This window comes from Tyto alba, unplaced genomic scaffold (assembly GCF_018691265.1).
Source record: "Tyto alba isolate M040663 unplaced genomic scaffold, T.alba_DEE_v4.0 Super-Scaffold_18, whole genome shotgun sequence".
In the NCBI taxonomy this organism is placed as follows: domain Eukaryota; kingdom Metazoa; phylum Chordata; class Aves; order Strigiformes; family Tytonidae; genus Tyto; species Tyto alba.
In genome coordinates this window covers 14,680,804-14,701,495 of record NW_024881280.1, presented here as the reverse complement: position 1 = coordinate 14,701,495, position 20,692 = coordinate 14,680,804, and the positions used below count along the sequence as shown (strand labels likewise).

The window sequence follows — 20,692 nt, the reverse complement described above, 5'->3', positions numbered from 1 at the left end:
AAGTTGGCTAGGTTTGCATTTTTCCATTCTTGGTTCTCCTATGCTCTTTCTCATTCCCCGTTCTCCTATTTAGCAGCTTCCATGGAATAGACAAAATGTGTTCATTTATAATTTTTCCAGTGCCTCTCATTTCCTGATCTTAATCTCAGCAACCAGGATAGGACTGTCTAGCTGAAGATGCACAGGGGAAATTACATTGAGACTGTAAAGCTTTTAGTGATGTTAGAAAGAGTAAGGAAAATGAAAATGCATTTTTTGCATACAGGATTTTTTTGACAGTTTGAATTAATCAGAATACATGGTGGGGAGTCTTGCAGATAATAAACAAAAGGAAAAAGGAGGTTAGTGGATGGTGTCCCATTTTAAGACACAAGAACGCCAGAAAGCCTTCTGCCAAACTTTCCTTTGATTAGGGATGAGACATCACTTCTGAATGTGACAGTGACATAGCAGAGGTAGATAGATCAAGATGACGGGGAACAGGAGTGTAGGATAGTATGGAAAGCAGCCACAGTGGCACGAGAAAGAGCGTACTCTTTATCAGAGAGGACACTGGAAATAATTTTGAAGATTTTTCCCACTGATAAGAACTAATAGTCTAGTTAACAAAAGATTTTGCAAAGTAGCAAAGATGGTATTGCATCTCTGATTAATCTCTCAGTAACTCGTTCAGGAATCTAACACAAATGGGATAAGGCATACCAGGCTTCCCTTGCAGCTCATATTTGCTTAGAGTTTTGTACAGCTCAAGATCATAAGAGGTGCAATCCTTACTCAGGGGGAGTACTTCTCTGTGCATCTGGAAAGGGCTTGGACACTTTAAGAATCTCCTTCATGACGTTTAAGAGGAAAAATATTAAAACTAGGACATCTAACATGACTCTCTAAGTAAAGGGCGTTCATTTGGGATCTGGGATTTATTTACTCACAACAGATACTCATGATCTCTTCTGTTTTGTATCTCCTTGCTAAGATTGGCTAAACCACCTCTCTTCTGAATTTGGAGGTGTGGTAATCCTATCTACACCATGATGTGGGCAAGTGATCCAGTCAGACTGAAAGGCAAATTTTTCCCATTATGTGTTTTTAAATGTTCTGCAATTGTTTTATACTTTTGAAAATCCATTCTCACTGACTTTCTTAAAATTACTTTTCTGCGGGGCAGCATTGCCTATTTCTATTTGATATGGAGGATTGCCTCTGAGAGCAGAGTTGTTTCAGTTGTGCTTTATGCTACCAATAGATGGGTAGCAGCAACTAGAACTTCAGTGAACTGACAGCATTTCCACTGGATGTGTTTGATTGGGGGAATATTCAATACTGACAGGAAACTAGTTGCTCTGTGTTTGCTTTTCCTATTGTTTTTTTGTTGTGTGTTTTTTTGTTTGTTTTGTTTTGTTTTTCTCCAAGAATGGAGTGGTTGTGTTGTCCTCTCACCCATAGACATAGTATTGCTCCTACAAAAAAATGAGCTAAAATGTGTGCACTTTAAATTTTTAATCATTCCAAGTATCTCTAATTGAGAGGGTACCAGCAGTTGGTGAGATGATTAAACACTTTTTCAGAATTACAGGAAAGGGGAGGGGCATTGTTCTATTTTTGTTTTCCACCCTGCAACAGGTCAAGACCAGTGCCAGAAGATGGTTACATATATGCATGTATTTTAAATTAAATCCAAAACTTACTTATGAAAATACTGACCTCAGTCCAAAAGACCTAATACTTATAGTTTATCCATTAGGGATGTAAAATAACTACATGCTCAGACAGAAATCCTGGACCCGAAAGGCAGCTGATTATTTTGGAGGGGTGTTTTTGCTAATGTGTGGCACACAAAAGCCAGTTCATACAAGAAGTAAGGAGAGATGGGAAAAACATAGACCTATATAGCCCATTCTTTCTCAGTACAAGAATGTTCTCTGTACTGTTCTTCTGGATTTTTGCTAGACCAATTTCAAAGAATTTAACAGTGATGTCTCTCATGCTTCTCTTTTTATTGAAATTATGAAAAGTTCCTTGATATTTAGTAGTCTCATCTTTTTCTTTCAGTCTCTGCCTCAAGGTTCAAGAGACCTCTCTTGTGCTATTTTTGTAGCTGACTGTATATGTTTGTATCACAATATTTTGACTCGGTAGCTGCTGTGTATTTAATCCTAATATGTTTCTCCAGATCAGTGACATTACAATATCAAAACTAATGCAGTTTGTGAATTACATAATACCTCTATTTGGTACATTCATAGCATTTAATTTTTATTATTACAGTGCACTATTTATCAGAGTTTATAAGGAATGAAATTTGATAATGCTATTAAATCACTCGAGTGCTAAATTACGGCACCAGAGCAGGTGCTATTGTCTCCAGCTCTTTTGGAAAACCCCTTAAACCATCCTGGACATTTATACCTAAAGGAAACAATCCTTCATATTAATATAAAAATATTGTTTTGTATTCAGTCAAGGGAGTTCTTGGCAGTCGGTTTAAACTTACATGTATATATAGCACACTGGAGCCTGCTAAGTACCTCTGTTTTCTTTATGGATGGAGCTTTGGTGCCAAGAGGTCTGCACCACATGTAAGCGTAGATATGCTTCTATCTGATGGATTGTCCCATAGTGAACCGCATTGTATACATGATGTTCAAACACGTATTGATTATGTGGTTCTGTAGTTTACAGCAGAATCATAACCTGATGCTTTTAAGTACATATGTGCAATCAATCTTCATGTGAAGAAGCTCAGTACAAAAGAAATGTTTTATGCTATACATTAGACATTAGATTAAATGACATTAGTTTAAACGTATGTTATACATTTTTTTAACCTCATCACCATAGCATTATTGTGAATCTGTGCAGTTCTTACAAGCATCATCTTTATGTTGACTATGGACTATAACTGTATCATAACGTTCATAGTGTCTGTAACGCTATTCTGGTTTTAGTACCAGATCTCATGGTCAGCTACAAGGGAAAACCTCATATAGCACAGATGCAAATTTTTTATAGGGCTACTTTTATGTTTCTTACATATCTGTAAAACTTTACTGTATTACAGAATAAGAAGCTTGTACTTGAGGGGGAAAATTAGCACACTGATTAGATTTTAGTCCATCATGCAAATAAAATTGAAATATATATGCTTATAGACTAACTTGCTTTTGGTACTATAATACCAGCTTCCAACTGATTATTTGCAAAATATAGACAATTTGACTCAACTACCACTTCTAAACATTGAAATGAATACAAAATTTGTCAAGACTGCCTTCTGTTAGTAATTTTTGAAAATTATTTTGTTAACTTACAATGCCTAGCTATAAAAAAGATGATTCAAGCTGGTAGTATTTCTTTTGTAAATTGGGACAGGAGTACTTGAATGATTCTTCTGGAGTAGATTTCATGTTCAGAAGCTTTATTCCAATCTTACAGATCTATGAAAATTTTAGAAATTGAAAATAAGACTATTTGGTGATAAAATGGTGATTGTGGTGTTTACCCAAAGAGTCATGTCTGTGTTCACTATTAAACTCACATTTTTCCAATCATTCAATTTCCTTTTCTTCTCATTCATTGTTGGTGGAATTTATATGTTGATTGTATGTTGTTGTCCCTCGTTTTATAGAGTTTTTTTTTAAAAAAAAACCTTTGCTCTGCTGCCACAAAACCATTTCAGTACTCAATAACTACATTAGCTGTTGCTGCAGTGTGTGTGTTGGCTGTCTTGTGGCAGGGAAAAAGAGCGTGATTTAAACTCAGTTTTTATTTGCCTGAAATTCGGAAGAATATTGTACAATAGTACTTGAAAAACTACACAGGCAGCTGGGCTTTAGCCTGTAGATGCATTTGGCCAGTAATGTATGCAGCAAAGATCTGGAGCAGATAAATGTTTGTAGAGAGGCATATAGAGAGAATGGCCTGAGTTTGGTTCCCAAACCTTTAGTGGAAGGCCCCACCTGTCAAAGGCAAGGCGGCCAAGCTGAGGTGCATGGAAGAAGGCTGTAGCACACCACTTCTGTGTGTATTTGCCAAAGAACAGGGACCCCATCATCATGTCCTCTGCCACTGAGTTATAAAACCTGCAGCACGCTGTTGTTACAACCCTGCAGTGATGGTGTTCCAAGTCTCACAGGGCAAATATAAAAGCCTGCAACTAGAACTGATGTATTAAGTAAAGGTGTAAAAGACACTGAAAGTGATGTTTCATACCCTAAAGACTACTGTGTAGGTGCACATGCACAGGTATTCCCATCAACAATATGGACTCTTAATCACTTTTCACAATTACTGCAGGAAACTGAAATTTGCGTTTAAGAACTGGTTTGATTTAAAAATCATTTTCCTAGCTGTATACAACCAAATTTGCTGTAATATCTTGGGTCACCTCACATGAGTTAATTTATGAATTTATTTCTAGGCTGAGCAAATAGTATTATTTCTTTCTACAGCGTCATTATCTTCTTGTCATGATGCTGTCTTGCCATATCTTCTTCAATTATTACTTGCTACAGTGAACAGTGACTGAAGATGATTGTGCAGTAAATGTATTAAGTTCCATTACTGTCGTGTTTCTTTTTCTTTGCATTTTCTTACCTATAACTTATAATAGTTACGGAAAAAAACAACCCTCAGATTAATAATAAGTGTCTGATTTTCTTTCCTAGTTTCATTTTTCATTACCCGAGTTATCTGATTTAGGTCACAGGGTTACGTTTCTAAAAGAGACATTTGAAATCTAAACTTGGATCTGTCTCTATAACAATTATATATATATATATAATCTAAGTCTGGATTACTTGAAACAACTAAGGCACTTACACTTTTAATCTTGTTAAAAGACCGTATGTGTAAATTGTCTTTGCTAGGTGGTGCGCATGAGGGTCTCCAGCACTTGGGTCCTTATGGCAACATCCCGAACATCGTGGCTGAGCTGACAGGAGATAATGTGCCAAAGGATTTCAGTGAAGATCAAGGATATCCTGATCCTCCAAATCCCTGCCCTGTTGGAAAAACAGGTAATTCTGCTCTAGCCTTCGACCCTCTGTCTTCACTGTACGTCTTTCAGCACTGTACTAGGCAGTACAACACTTGATCAGCAATGGATGTTTTCTTTCATTCTCTATCCCAGGAGCAGAACTGTTGATCAATCAGGTGTTTTAGATGAGATTTTTTTAATATGTGCACCTTCTGTATTGCTGTATGACTGCTAGAGAAGGTTGGATGGAAGAAATCATCTTGACCCCAGAGTAGGTAGTGAAATTTATGATAGTGTCTTGTTCCTGAGGGAGTTCATTTTTAGGCTGGCCCCTGAAAAAAATTGTTCTGTACGGATGAGATTTACCCTTATGTTAGAGACTTTCATCGTGCCAAGAGGAATGAAATTGTCTGCCCTGATCTCCAACCCAGATCATGAGTCAATATTTAAGATACCTTGGCTCCAATCCACGTGGCTTTATAGCTCACCGCGGGTGCATCCGTGCCAAGAAACGGAGAGCTGCGTGGACACACCCGGCACGCTGCAGGCAGGCCCGCTCTGGCCGAGGAGCCGTGCGGCCGCAGGGTGCCCCCGGCCCCCGCCACGTCCCCCGGCCTGCTGCTGCGCCGGCACCGAGCCAGCCGGGTGGCCAGTGCCGGGGCATCGCTGAAGCACCACTGCGTCTGCGTGATACAGACGTGTCCGAAGGGAATTGATCTTTTTTCCTGTCATCTGAGCCAAGGAATGACTTCCAGTACTGAAAGTAGTAGTAAAACACCCATTGGCTGCCTTGGGAGTTGGATCTGGGAATGAGCACTCTTTTTCTCTCATTTTTCATTTGTGAGCTAAGAGATCCTTTCAAAATCTTTTCTGTTTAGTCTTTTATGTTATTTGGATAATGCAAAACTGTTGTCTGTGTTCTTATTAAAAAATGTTCTAACTAGCTTAGAATTGATCAAAAAATAAATATTTGTCATGAAAAGTTTTGCAGTGTTTTTACATTTCATTCAAAAATATGACAAAATTTTGAGTAGTCCTCTCTTACTGTTTTCTATTACAGCCCATTTGGTGATGATACCTGCATCTCTTCTGAAACAATATCTAATCTTCCATTTTATTCAGTATAGCTGTTGTCTGACAGGTTGCAAATGATGGGTTTAGGTTTTCTCATACACCAGCACACACACAGACTTTCTATCTTCTGTGCTTTCCCATTAGATTTCTGTTAGTGATTAGATAAATAAATTAAAAACCTGGCATCCAGAGAAATGCCTTTGAAAATCCCTTCAATTTTTCTATCTTAGGTGAAATAAAAGTTGTTAGTTAAGCTCATACAGTCAGATCTGAGCACAGTGGGAATTCTTAGGAAAGTGCTGCCCGCTCAGATAAATGGCTCTGTTGTAGTGAAGATAGTATCTGCTAGGATTAGAGTAAAATGTTTTTCAGAGCCTTAAATGGAAATTCAAGTGGTAACTGTATTATGCATACAAATTACCAGAGGCCTTCCTCAATCAGGTCTGTGGATTTGCTTAATGGAAAACAATTTTTCCAGTCACTGTCTACATATGCACATTCCACAGCGGGAATACATAAGCCTGTAGCACTTGAGCTTGAAGACTGTTGGATTAGTAGTTGCAGAGGGCACACATATGTCTAGCTACCTTTTGTGTTTTCTACCAAAAGACATAGAGGCTCTGAGAAAGTCTGCCACATTTCTGTTGTCAGCTGCTTCTCTCTAGAGGTGACCCTGTCCATGCTGAGACTGAAATAATTTTGAAGTGCTTGTAGTTAACTTTAACGGTTTCCGAGTTGTTTAGCCAGTGTGGTAAGTTTTCCCCTGTATGCAACTTTAATTTTTTCCTCATTTTAAGAAGAAAAGATAGAAAGCAGGATCTGCTGGACTTGCAATAACCTTCTCAGGTCATCGAATCAACTAATTTTTAAGTCATGTCTTTACTGTTTCCCACATCTAAGGAAAAAAAATAATCCACCTGCAAATCTTTTTACATGGTGATCACACAAGGACAGAAGGGACAGTCCACAGCTATGTCCTCTGGAGCGCTTGTGTTCTGGCAGATGTAGCTGCCTGGATGCCCAGCATCATGCCCTGGGTGGTGGGATCTCATTGGGTATGTCTGAGAGGAGCTTAGGCTGCAAGCTCCCCACACTGACAAAGCAGAGGAAGGTCCAGGAACAGACTTTATCCAAAGAGCTACACTGGCCTCAAGTTGCTGAAGCTTTGTTTAATCTAAAGATGACTTATTTTGGTTAAAAGTCCATAAGCTAATTTTTAAAATAGTATTATCCTTGATGTGACACTGTCTGCAAAACCATCTTTCTGGACCCATCAGTTTAGTTACCAATATGCAGAAATGTCTTCAGTATAAAACTTCTGCCACATTGCATTTTTACGAGAGCTTATGATGCATAAATGATTTTCAGCCATTTTGAACAAAGTAGCAAACCAGAAATGGAGTTCCATGAATTGCTGCTCAGTGAAGGAAATGCTCCTTGCTCACAACTTTTTTACCATGAGCTTCAATTTCTACAACTTCCTGTGAGCATTTAAAAATGAGTAACATGCAGTTTTATGTAAAATCAAGCTCAATCACTAATTCAAAATGAAAAAAAAAAAAAAAAAAGAAAAAAGGAGGGGGAGAGCTTGGAAAATAATTTTGTTTAGTTTTGAGGTTTCATTGTGTTTTTTTAAAAAAATACTTAACTATATCCTGACAAACTTCTTTCAAAAGAAAAAAAAATACCTGATATTTTCCACTCGTCCAGTTCTTTAAATATTGGGGGTTTTCTTTAATTACGTAATTTTATTTAAGAAGTTTGCTGTTTATTGTGGCACATATTGTTTCAAAGCTACTAAGCCCTCAGTGCTTTCTACCATACTTTTGCAGTTGATGATGGGTGTCTAGAAAACACCCCAGACACAGCAGAGTTCAGCAGGGAATACCAGCTGCACCAACACCTTTTTGATCCAGAGCACGACTATCCCAACATGAGCAAGTGGGTGAGTAGATGCTGCTTGCCTATTTTTGTTGCCTGTGAATCTGGGTATTGTCTGCTGTGTGGGTTATACTATGAAACCACAAAGAATATTGTGCTTATTGCTGGAGAAGTTATCACCCTAAGGGAAACTTCTCAAAAAGGTGAATTTGCCCTTAAAAATATAGAAGTAATACCTGTGATTGATCAAAAGCCCATAAAAATAGAGTAGAATTCTTTGTCTTATTAACTGTCCCAAAGCATGTCAACTATGTATGTGCTTGATAAGTGCAACAAAACAAATTTCAAACTACAATGAACTTGTCACCAAAATTAGCATAACATAAAAAAACATAACAGGGTCCTAATTTGAAAGATTATCCAGGTTCAGTGACTATTCAGTGTTCAGCTACTTAAATTAAAAAAAAAAAAAAATATAATGGAGTGCAGCAGTGCCTAACCACCTTCAAAAAATCTAGGTCCAGACAATTTGTTCTAAGGAATCCTCTCTGGTTTAAGGATTTTTGGAGGACTTGGTGTTGCTGCTTCTTCTGTTTAGGTTGCTTACTGTATTATAATGAAAACTTATTTTACACGTTGCATATAATAAATACAGCAAGCTGCACTAAGGGCAAAACTATTGCTCTGAGTGTACAAGGACTAAACTCCAGCAAGGCTATTTCTGCAGGCTAGAGGCTCCAAAGAGAGCTCTGCCGCTTAATCTTAGATTACATCAGTTAAATGTCCAATCCCAAATCCATCTCCAGGCGCCAGGAAAACAATAACAATGATCATAATTTATGCTTCTAGAGTAAATAATAAAATCTCACTTTATATTGTTATAACACTTTAATTAAGATTGCCCTTAACTAGTGCTCTGTAAGCATATATTGATAAATGGACATGTTTGGCCGCCTCTTCTCCTGCTGTAATTGTGAGACAATGATTCATCGTTCATAATCAAACCAGTGTAAGATTTATAGTCTTAATTACTTATGTGAATGCTAAATTTCTAGAGAGAATCATGCCAAAAATCCAAATTTTGGAAACTTACTGCATTCTAAGTAATTACCATCAAAGGTTTTAATTTTAAAAACAGCAGATGGTGAACTTTCTTATTTATGCCAGATAATGCTGTTAGTTTGCTTGTTATTCATAAGTAATTTACTTTCATAATACCATTTTGAAGACTGTGAAAGCACTTCTGTAAATCTTTGGCATATAGCAATATTTCAGAATCAAGTGTACATACTGTGTTGTCATCAGCAAAATATATACTTAACAAATGGTAGGTAATCATTAGTCAATACTGGCCTTTTTGCACTTCTCCATCCATCAGTACTAATTCAGGGGAAAAAACTGCTCATGCATAGATTAAAACAGACTGTTAGGTACTAAACAGTAATCATATCTAGCTGCAGCATAGCCAACTCCAGATCTTTTTAATTAGAGATGAAACAGCTGGTAACATGCATGAGCAAATGCTCTGCTGAGGTCCAGGAGAATTGCCCCAATTGCCTCCTCGTTGTATATTACTACACATTAAAAAGATAAATACAACGATATCTGGTTTTATGGTTGATTTTGTTATTTTTATCTCTCTGGAATAATAACAGCAGAAAGGTACTCTAAAAGTTAGCTGTTTGAGACGTTATAAAGGAGAGATAAAGTAGATCAGATCTTTTAAGTCACTTACTGTCATCTGGATTAGGTTGTAAATGACCAACACGTCTGACTGTGGGCTGCCGGGCGGATAACCGTGTGCATCCTCATCCTCCCACTGCCCCCAGCCACCAAAATCCCCTCTGCCCCCCAGCAGCCCATTCCTGCTTCTGCCGTGGAAGAGCCTAGGACCAGACGCCCCAGGGGCTGTACTGGTTGTGTATTTACAGATGGCATTTCCACGAACTCCTGTGTGCTGTGAGGACACTAGGCTGTCACCACCATCGGGAGCCCTCGGAGCCAGCGTGTCTCCCGGAGCCACGCGAGCTGGCGTGTGCTCGTAGCTCCCCGGGGAGCTTCTCCCCTGCCTTTTCCTGCCACGGAGCGGTTGAGGCAGTCTTATAGTTCCCACTGCTTTGTCCTTTCGAGGAGCCAGCACGCATTCCTTAGCGTAACCACAGTAAAGCCCAAATTACATTAGCAGGTCAGAAAAAAAGAAAAAAAAAGACCTGCTTGTTCATGAATAATGGCAAAGAAACAGGTTGGTTGGTTGGTTTGTTCTGGTGACAGACTCTTATGCTTGCAAAGCTGTGGGACCTTTGCAATACCCTGTGGATAATAGACACACTTTATAAGGGCGAAAAAAGTCTAGAAACTGTCTTATACAGCAAAGCGTATGTTTCTGTGTAGATGCTAAATATTCTGTCTGAATACTGCTAATGCATTTGAAGATACAAATACATAAATCATGATAAATGTATACCAGGCTAAAAGAGGAAAGAAAGAGGAAGAGTTTTCCTGTCTTTGGGACAAGTCTCCATATATCTACATGGAATTCCTATGGGAAGTCTCAGGAACAGACCCTGTTTATAGGGTGAGATACACAGCTTATACTCTCCACCCCAGCCGCAAAGACTGTTTTTTTCTCCTCATATGTGGAAAACATAGAGGGGACAGTGGGAATAGTAAGATGAGAGACTTTTGGAGGTTTCTACCGTAATGTGCAACTACAGTTTCTAAGATTTCTGGGGCCTTTTTATCCCCTCAGTTCAGACCTTTCCTTGAAGGAGACAGGTACTTTGCATTTGAGTTTGACTTTTTTCCTGAATCTTGCAACTTGACTCTTTAGATGGTCTGGAGAAGTGTTGTTGGCATCCAGAAAGACTTGCATGATGATAGTTTACAATATACAATTTACAGTACAAAACTAAAAACCACTTATATGTAAGTTGTTATTTATTGAAACACAAAGTGTTAACCACTACCACATGTAGAACTAAAAAAGAGGAGGGAAGTTCAGCTGTGTTTTCTGACACCAGTATCAGTACAAATAGAAAATTAAAAGTAACTATGTTTTCCAGCAGCACTTATTTTTACTGAAGCAATGGATAACGTTTCACTCTAAGGGTAGGAATAATGCCAGTTTTACTTGTCAGCTACAGTGGAGCTGTACATACAGTACAAAGAAAGGCAAATGGGAAGGAGGGATAAAAATATTCATCAAAGTTAAACTGCTTGTTAAAGAAGTTACCATCTATGACTTCCTAATTTAATGGAAACCTGAAACTGGTCACTCAGATTTTATTTTATTCCAACTCCAGTTATAGTGAGCAACATTAAGTGCATCTTTCTTTACTAACTGATGTTGTTAAATATCTGGATGGCAGTGGGCATTATTAGGAAAGGTTATGGTAGGTCTGGTCCCCCTCTTCAACTTCAGACAGTACAGATTGTTTAATTTAGTGCAGTATGCTTGGTGTAATAGAAATTTTCATGCTTGATATTCCTGATAAGACTAAATTGACTGAAAAAAAGCCCCTCTGAAAGAGTACAACCTTGCAATGCAATTTTCCTTTTCAATTTTTCTTAATAATTATTCAGGTCCAGATTACAGAGCTGTGGATTATTACTGACTTCAAGAAGTTTCAGTGAAGTCTGAAAGATCTAAGGATAAATCTCTCTGGCATTAGTTAGCTGGTTGTAATCATTTTAACTTCTGAGTTTCTCCCACTCAAGTCCCAACCAGTAGTACGCTATCCCAAATAGCCAGGATGCTGCAAAGGAAGTTCTAGGAGTGAAGGGAAAGTAGCAATTCGTGTGCAGTGTGTCTCCATATGAGGTGTATCTTTAACTGGAGAGACTCTGTGCCTTCATTTCTAGCAACTCCTAGGTGACAGATGAGGATGGTCAGCACTTCACGGGAAAATTTTGGTGGGTGATAAGCTCAAGCCTTTACACAGTGGAATGTATATTCAGGATTGAGAGTGTACAAGCACGCTTTCAGCTTATGCTCCATAACCTCATTTGCTTTGGACTCCACATAATGCTCAAATAGTAGTTATGGTCTTAAAACATTCTCAAACAGACTAAACAAAATGCGACCTTCCTGAGCAGGAACAGTTCAGTTGTAAGGAATTTTCCTGAGTGACAGAAATGTTAGCTCCAATAGTAATGAAATTCTTTTTATTTCAGAAACACTATTTTTCCTCTTGTGAAAAGTATAAGGTCAAACAGTTTACAAAGAGAGGCTTCGGCGGTGCTTTGTTTCCTAAAAAGAATAATTTACGCATCCGTGGGTTTCTTTAAAACGTTAAATTTAAGTTTTCCCAAAGTGAGTTTGCATAAATGACTAGCCAAGAATGTCTCCCTTGGCCAACTTCATCTCTGTTCCCTTTTGGCACAGCTCAGACAAAATAACTGAGGTTGGGCAAGAGATAGTCCTTGTGAATTTGGGGTTTAATGAACACGAGAAGTACAAAACAGACAATTTTGGCAGATTTCATTGTAACACTTGAAAATGTTTGTTTTTTCTCATATCAAGGCTGCAGAGAGGGTAGAAGTGTTTGGTGAATTTGTCTCGCGCTAGAATTACACTTTCTATTTATATAATCAATGTTAGGTCAGTTGTTTATAGCAGAATTAATGGCCTTGTTTATACAGTGTTCTGCTTTTATACATGTAGTTCTTCTCTCCTTCCATTTTCAGGTTAGGGTTTGGTTTTGTTTTTCTTCATAATACACAATTGAAACAAAATGTGTTGAGCATGTGTGTGTTATTCCAGACTTTATTAGAATTCACTACTTGTATGAAATACAACAATATGTGGATGCACTTATGTAAACTATGGTCAGAGGGGGGTTTTTTGTGTTTTGTTTTTTTTTTTTTCTTTTCTCATCATCATAACTTTCTCTTCTGCCAAGATGTTTTTGGCAGTTTTTAAAAGGTTTGCCATTAAAAATGTTATAGACCAAATGGTTTTAAGAAACTTTATTGAGGGCACTACTTAAACAAAGGAAGAGTTGGCGCTGAACTCCTTTCAGCAGAACTTTGCACTGGGAAGTGTTGATATCTGGAAGGGAATAAGCAAAGACAACAAAACAGTAGGAATGATGCTGATTGCAGTTTTTAAAAAGAATTAGAAAATCCCTTGCGAAGCAAATATTTTTTGCTTCTCTTCTTGTGTCACCTCAGATGTATAGAAAGAAATAACAGAGGCAGGATTCCAGTTTCTTCTCCCTTTCACTCTTATTTTTCTTTTTTTTTTTTTTTTTTTTTTTTATATATATGTATTTGTCACATGATGGAGAGCATCCAGTCTATATCATTATACTAGCATGTACTCAAAGCACTTATTGGCTGAACACAGATGGTAATATAATGTAACATAGTGGAAAATTACTGGGTTTTTAATTGTTGATAAGAGTGTGACTGCTCCTGAAGAACTGAAAACGTTAGCAGGAACATATTTATTTGTGGTTTATCTTTCCCATAAAACTGCACACCCCCTCTAAACTTGCTAATATTTAACAGCAAAAATAGTATTTTAAACAAAGTGTCATGAAATTGATGGCTGCATTTTTTTCCCCTTCTAGAGCAAGAATTTACTCTTTGAGAAGATTAATGGTGGTCCAAAAAGAAGAAAGAGGGTAATTATCAGAATACTTTATAGCCCCTGTATCATCTAGAGAACTAATAAGAATTTAAATTATTCTGTTGAAATGAAGAATTAGTCTAATGCATCTGCATTATACCTTATATAATGCATGAAGTCAGGGAATCTCTGTGATAAACTACTACAGCAGGCTTCAGGGCTGCCCACCAAGTACCAGATGTATTTCTCTAAATAGCCTGTTGCTTTCAGAAGATGCACTTCAATACAGAGCGTTAATTTTAAAACTTTATATTATCTGTGTTTTTAAATTGATCCTATTTGCATAAAGCCATTTAAAATTATTTGTGTCTTTAAAACAGCATTTAAAAGCTTCCTACTAAAAATATTGGTAAAATAAATTACCACTATCTGTACATGTGAGTATGTTTTTGGGTGTCAATGACAGTACAACTGGGTTTTTAGCTGGTGTAATTTGATCCACTTACATACTTAGATTTAACTCAGATTGAACTCCTATCTCTGTGTCCCACTTGCTTGGAAGACAAAGACAAATAGGTTCTCATCTTTCTGCCCCTGAAACAAGGAGGAAAGCAATCCACATATCACAGAGAACCACTGCACACCCTATCTCACTATCATCTCTCTTTTTTGGAGTGTCAGCCCTGCTTTTACAAATAAAAAAAAAAATCACTTTCAGTCAGAGTCAAAGTCTTTAGCCTTACTGCTCGTATATATAGATGTGTGTGTTTGTTTTTTGGTTTGTTTTTTTTTCACAAGAAATAAGTCTACCTCTCTGCCAGAAAGTAGCTTTTCAAAATATGACAGCACAATTTATATTGTAAATGAAGTAAATTTGGTTTAAAATAACTGAAGCGTGTGAGGATGATTTATTTAATTATTTATTTAACTCTCAAACCTAAAGTCTTTGCTAGAAAGGGAGATTAATTGATTTCTTACCAGTTCACACATCACTGGTAATAAACACTGTTCAACCATAAGTTAATCATCAATCTTGAGCTTAGTATCTGCCTTCTGCTTACATTTGATTTTTAAATTTGTTAGTGGAAAAAAGGGTAGTTACCTGATTTCAACCCTAAAGTAAGTAGAATTTACTCTGGAAATTGTTATGTGGATTATTTATTAATAGCTAAAATAGCCTATTAAAGAAGGATTAGTGCAAGATATACATGAGAAAAAAATAAATAATTTTTCTGTCTGTGTGCTGACTGACATCATCAGATACAAAAGGAATAATAGCTGGAGAGACATGACAGCCACATGGCCAGGGGTAACCCAGAATTTTGGATGTGAAGCTTCAGTTTGAAGCAGCAGATTTCTTTTCTTAGCACAGGCATGTCACTTTAATGGTAAATTCATTATCTTTTATAGTATTTTATTGTTTTGTGAGTAATACTGTTTTACTAATGCTTTAATGAACAATTCAGAATTTTCACTTTATCAGCAGAAGGGTAACCTCGAGCTGTCAGCAGCAGAGTGTGTTTTTCCAGAAACCAAAAAGCCCACAGGATTCCCCTCCTGCCTTCTGCAGTCCCTGCCGTTCCTCCATGCCCTTCTGCACAGACAGAGAGTTTAGAGAGGACAACTTTTGCCAACAGATTGGTCTTTTGGGTTAGAATGTCCCAATTTTAGCTTAAAGCAAATTGTATTTGGAGAGTTGGGTTGTCTGTGGAGAGTAGTTGCGTTGTGTCTATATGAAGCTGTAGTGCAACAGTCCCAGAGGCATTACTAGAGTCTACAATACTACATATTCTGTGTGTATATCCGTATATTTATATGTATGTATATAAACACACATACAAGCATACATACACATAATCTGTATATATAGCAAAAGTATGTATTTTACCATTTGCTACTGTTTTTATTTTTTGGCAGCCCTTGCAGTGCAAGACAAGGAAGTCTCCAGTTACCTCTAATTTAACTACCAGTTCTCCCCCTTTTTAAAATTTCTATGTGTGAGCATAGCCCTGTCCAGAATCTAATATCCCGGACATGACAGGAGTGCTGCTGTAATCACTGAGTCACACTGCTGTGGGCTTGAAGCTGTGCACAAAGGTACTTGGGAACCACATTGCTTTGAATTCTACACAGCTGTATAGGATTAAACATTTTTTTAGTCGAATCAGCCAAAAATTTTGCATTATATTTTATGTTTTCTTTTGTCGGCTGAGAAGGATTCAAATTTTTATGTATTCTCATTTTCTTCTACTTTATTAAAAGTAGCAAGCAAGTACCGTTCCAAAAATAAGACTAATTAATCTTGCTAGGAATCTTCAAATAATTCCTAGAAGTTTATGCAACAGCTGAATTTCACTAAATTAACATTAAACAGAACTTCTTTCAACAAACACAAACAAATCATTTACATGTGTCTTATTTTTAACAATTTAAAGCACCAAATTAGTGTTAGTTTTACTTCCAAAGATTCTTCCACATTCATTTCTGATTCTTAATATTTTTGTGTTTTAACTTGCAGCAGGCAAAGCACTCAAAAAATAATAGAAGAAAGCAAAAGGGGTGTTATGTGCTATGACTAAGTATTAATGATAGCATCTACAAATCTGGAGAAACCCAAGGGCTTAAACTCAAAGACAGACAAACCCCAAATCTTTTACTGAGATTTGACAAATACTTAAAATATTTTAAAATAAATATTGCATGCTTATTTTAAAAGTGCTTTTTTTTTTTTTTTTTTTTTTTTTTTTTTTGCATCGTTTTGAACTTCTATATTTTGGTGAAAGAAGCAAAGAAATATCTCCAGAAAAGTAATTTCTATGATACAGCCAGCCTGACAAGAATCAGGAGTTACTGGAAAATTTGCATTCCTCCAAAGTTTGTCCTTAGGCAAACAATTTTTATTGGCATCAAAAGCCAGTACACTAGAAATTTTGTCTGTATCTGTGAAGGAGAAAGTATATACTCGAATTTTGTTTACATTGACACTGTAACAGGCCAGAAAGTGCGTGTAAATAATATTTAATCTAATTCCGAAGCTCCACTAAACTGCTCAATACTTGCAAATACAGTAAATACACTTTACTCCATTGGTATAGATAAAATTCAAGCATAGACGTTCTACCGTACTATGATCTCCAAACAGTTTTAGACAGGATCTGTTCATCTTCAGTCTCGCACTGTGCTGCTTGCATGGCACAAGGTGAAGTTAAGCCCTCTCTGGGGATGATCTTTCCAGTGTTCCCTTGTTCTGGCAGCAGCAGGAGAGCCATTTCCTATGGCCAAACCTTGCTTGACTCTGCTCTGGGCCACCCGTTCTTCATCGCAGCATCCAGAGGAAGCGAGGAGGGGTTTCCTGAAGGGGAGATGGGCTGAAGAACGGTCAAAAATGGTATTGTGGTATCTAACTTGTCTCCCAGCATAAGGTCCACCAGAGGCTAGTGATTTAAGCTAGAGCTTTACCTGTACTTGTTTAACAAGTTCTGTCCTGCCTCAAGAATTAGGGAGTTAGATCTGCCTCTGCTTCTCTGAGGAAAGGAGGAGCGGAGCAAAAAGGCAGTGTTTAATTCAGACTGTCCTATATTCTTGATAGTCCTCCTTCACTTGTATTCTTTTGAGTGGATTGGATTAAATTCTTGCACCCAAAAAATGTTAGAAAACAAAACATTGATCGACTTCTAGATTTACTCCCTGGGAGCAATTTATTTTTTTTTCTTCAGTCTGCAAGTATTTGACAGGTAACAAATACATAAATGTATCCACTAATCCTAGTTACCTTTTATATGTTTCCCTTTTTCTAATACACATAAATAATTTTTAACTTTTTCAGAGTGTGAACCCATATCTGCAAGGACAGCGACTGGATAATGTTGTAGCAAAGAAGTCTGTTCCACATTTTTCAGATGAAGACAAGGGTCCTGAATAAGTACTGTAAAAATGAATGATGAAAACTCATGCCATCCTCTGCTAGACCGTAATATTGCTTATATATAATCATCTATTAAAATCCTTGTGAATGGCAGCATGTTTATTATTTATATAATTGTAGATGAAAAACAGCTGTATTTATAACAGTATGTTCTCCTAGATAACAAAAATATGGTTCTGCTTTTTGTTAAGTTATGGTAAAAGAACATTTCTGTTGTTTTTATTTTAGTCATGGAGCAAACTTAAAAAATGTTAGTCATTTTAATAGCTAACGTGAGGTAAATGGTCTTAATGAGCAGCTTGTAAATAGGAAGATGTAAAAAAATGCCCGGTCTGACTCCAACATTTAATCTTAAATGTTACTATGTTTGACACATGAAAATTATAGTTTTATGTTTTGTTCACAAATATTGTTACTTAGCAAAGACAAAGTATTTATTTTACCCAGAGAATTCTGGCTTTTGGTTCATTTTAATAAACATTTAAGCAATCCACAAGGTTTGCAAAGTGACATTTTCCAAAATATTTCAGAGGCCCATTTGTCTTGGTTATTGCTGTGCAAATTTAAAAATTAAAGAACTGCTTTCTGACTCTATTCACTGGAATATTTTTCTGTTAGTTTTAATCATTCCATGTCCACAACTTTCCTGAACACTTGCACATCTTTCTTCCTTATCAATGGTACTTGTTGTGTGGAAATTCATCTCCCCCGCTGTTCTTTGTCTTAGTAACAGCAGCATTTATGCATTATAACATTCTTAAATTATGTGTCCCTGGGATATAAGTGAAGATGGAGACATTTGTCTGTGTTAGTAATGTTGTGTCAACATCCTCTGTATCTAAATCCAGGATATGAAGATTACAGTTGATGATCTTCTGAAAAACTATGAAACTCTAATAACACTGGTAGCTATCACTGCTCTTAGAAGTTGCTCCGGGAAGCTTAAATTGCCTTTTTGCCCCTAGGAGACTGAAGAACTTTATATTCCAGAAAATGAGTTCTCCCTTTCTGAAAGATGAGAATATAGAATTACATAAAATTGTTTTATTTTCAGAGTGCATCTGAAATATTTCAAGCCATGTGCATGAGGCATTGGAATTACAGAAACGAGCATTAGCTTACACCTTTGAAGTTCAAATCTATGGAAAAAAAAAATGTAGTTTCCTTCCCTGTCCTATAGAAAGACACAGTAGAATCTTGGTGACCCCTTAGAAAAAGCAGATAAGAAACTAAGAGAAACTAAAGGCCCTAGCTACATAAGAGTAAAGTTAACAGGATGACACAAATATGACTGTGTATGGTGTTTGCTTTTTCTATCCCAGCACTTAGTAATTTGTAATAACTTATGTATGCGGACAGTCAGTACTCTCATGTCATTTATGGGTAGATTGCAAAACTCCATAACATTCTAGGCTGAAAGATCATGTCTTCCATCATACTTCCTCTTTAAAAAAATTCTGAAAGAGAGAACTAAATAATATGAAATGCAGTGGAGTTTTTACTCACACATGACACAAAATTGAGAAGTTTGTGTGAATCGCGGAGCTCCTTCCCCTTCCAGTGCTTGGAATGGGATGAGAGTAACACAGCTGTTAACACGAGAGATTCACTTGCATTATCTGCTTCTGAAACTTACTCTTTTTATCTGCCCCCCTTGTTTAGTCTTCGCATGGGTATTGAGAGTGCAGAACTGCAAAAGTTGTCTCCGAAACCAGAAAAAAATATATATTATGGCATGAATCTGAAATCAGAACCTCCTGATGCCCATTGGCCCAGAGTATGTGAAACGGGCATTCCTCCCTGCTCACCCCACAGCCAGACACTGGTGCTGCCACAAGGCTTCCAGATAGTCAGAGGCAAGATTTCCATCCCTAAAAGACTGGTGTTTCTTAAGATACTCAATTGTCTTATCAACACTTCTAAAGTAATCTGAGCAACATTCTTATTAGGTCCTTGCTAGGTCCAGTAAAATCTATTTTAATCACAAAAATGAAGCAAACATGAAGGTAATTTGTTTAATTTTTTAAGCTCTTAATAAGGACCAGAACATAATAAAGGCAGTGTGAACAGTAAAGGAGGGGCTTAAAAAGGGAGCAGCAAATCATTATTGTTTGCTTAATAGTATCAGAAATCCCACATCTGATTTCTTGAAGCGCTTTAGCTCACTACACACCCTGCATGGGGATGTGATAATCCAGCACTGCAGACTGACCGGAGCGAGATCCCTGGTAGGGCCTGAGCAGCTGCTCTTCTGGCTGTCATAGATATGCAAAGAGCAGGCAAAGAAAAAATTACACAATTTAGAGATGTTTTTGTCTTTAATTGCAGGCAAAAAACCCCTTTACACTGCACAATACAGTGATGCATCTTACTGGAACTGTCTGCTGGAAGAAATCAAATGCGTGGCGGTGAACAGCCATCTGCAGAGTCCATCAGGCAGCTTGAGTGTTTCACCAGGAAGACTCAACTGCACTATTGTGAAATTTTAATAAAATACAGCTATTACACCATGATAATGAGATTAATTATTCTCATTTCAGTTTCATAGTAGAGCTGCCTTTCTGTACTGGTATTGGTAGTCCCATATTAATTAAAAAAAAAAAAACAAAACTAAATCAAAAACAAAAAACCAAGCAAAAATGTCCCTCTTACTGCTCCAGTCCAAACATGTAGATGTAGTTTTTTATAAAGACTCATCACAGTGCTGATCTTTTGGAATCGATGGACAAAAACCAATTATCCCCCTCACTAAGAGCTCATTCCACCAAGCCAAGATTTACAAGAATGTAAATAGTTGCTCAGCTCTTGCAGGTGTAATCACCCTTTTACATTTATGATGCACGTGAGCTAAGGAGCATGTATATTGCTATTGTTGTTTAGAATTTTCATTAAACTAAAATCTTAGATTATTTTAAAATATGCGTGTTAATTACCTCTAACATATTTGAGACAAAATGTGCTTAAAAGAAGCTATACAAAATAAAGTGTATTGCCATGCAACATTGGTTTTGTCTGGTAAAGAAATATTTACAACCTTAGTTTAAAAAAAACACTGTATAAATGAGCAGATTATAGTATTAGATTTGTGACACAAAACTTACTCTGGGGGTGCTCGTATCTAACATACACTTTTTAAAAGATAATGTAGTCTTATAATAAACTGAGTAGTAAAGAGTATAAAGATGTCAGCCCACAGAAGAAAGTACTATAAAAGAGCTTAGTGAATTATTTAGGAGGGGAAATAGTGATATGCTTCTTTTTCTTG

At 37.0% G+C, this 20,692-nt stretch overlaps 1 protein-coding gene across 6 annotated transcripts in view; it reads left to right on the top strand.

The window, feature by feature from the left end:
* LOC104355570 (neuroendocrine protein 7B2) overlaps window positions 1-20,050 on the top strand; it is a 45,842-nt gene extending 25,792 nt beyond the window's left edge. For all 6 annotated transcript variants that reach the window (XM_042790857.1, XM_042790858.1, XM_042790854.1 and 3 more), the window contains 4 exons: window positions 4,866-5,015; window positions 7,882-7,994; window positions 13,504-13,557; window positions 17,329-20,050. In XM_042790857.1, coding sequence (XP_042646791.1) covers window positions 4,866-5,015; window positions 7,882-7,994; window positions 13,504-13,557; window positions 17,329-17,424 — 413 coding nt within the window. In that variant the 3' untranslated portion in view covers window positions 17,425-20,050. The remainder of the gene's footprint in view (window positions 1-4,865; window positions 5,016-7,881; window positions 7,995-13,503; window positions 13,558-17,328) is intronic.
* Window positions 20,051-20,692: the final 642 nt, after the last annotated feature.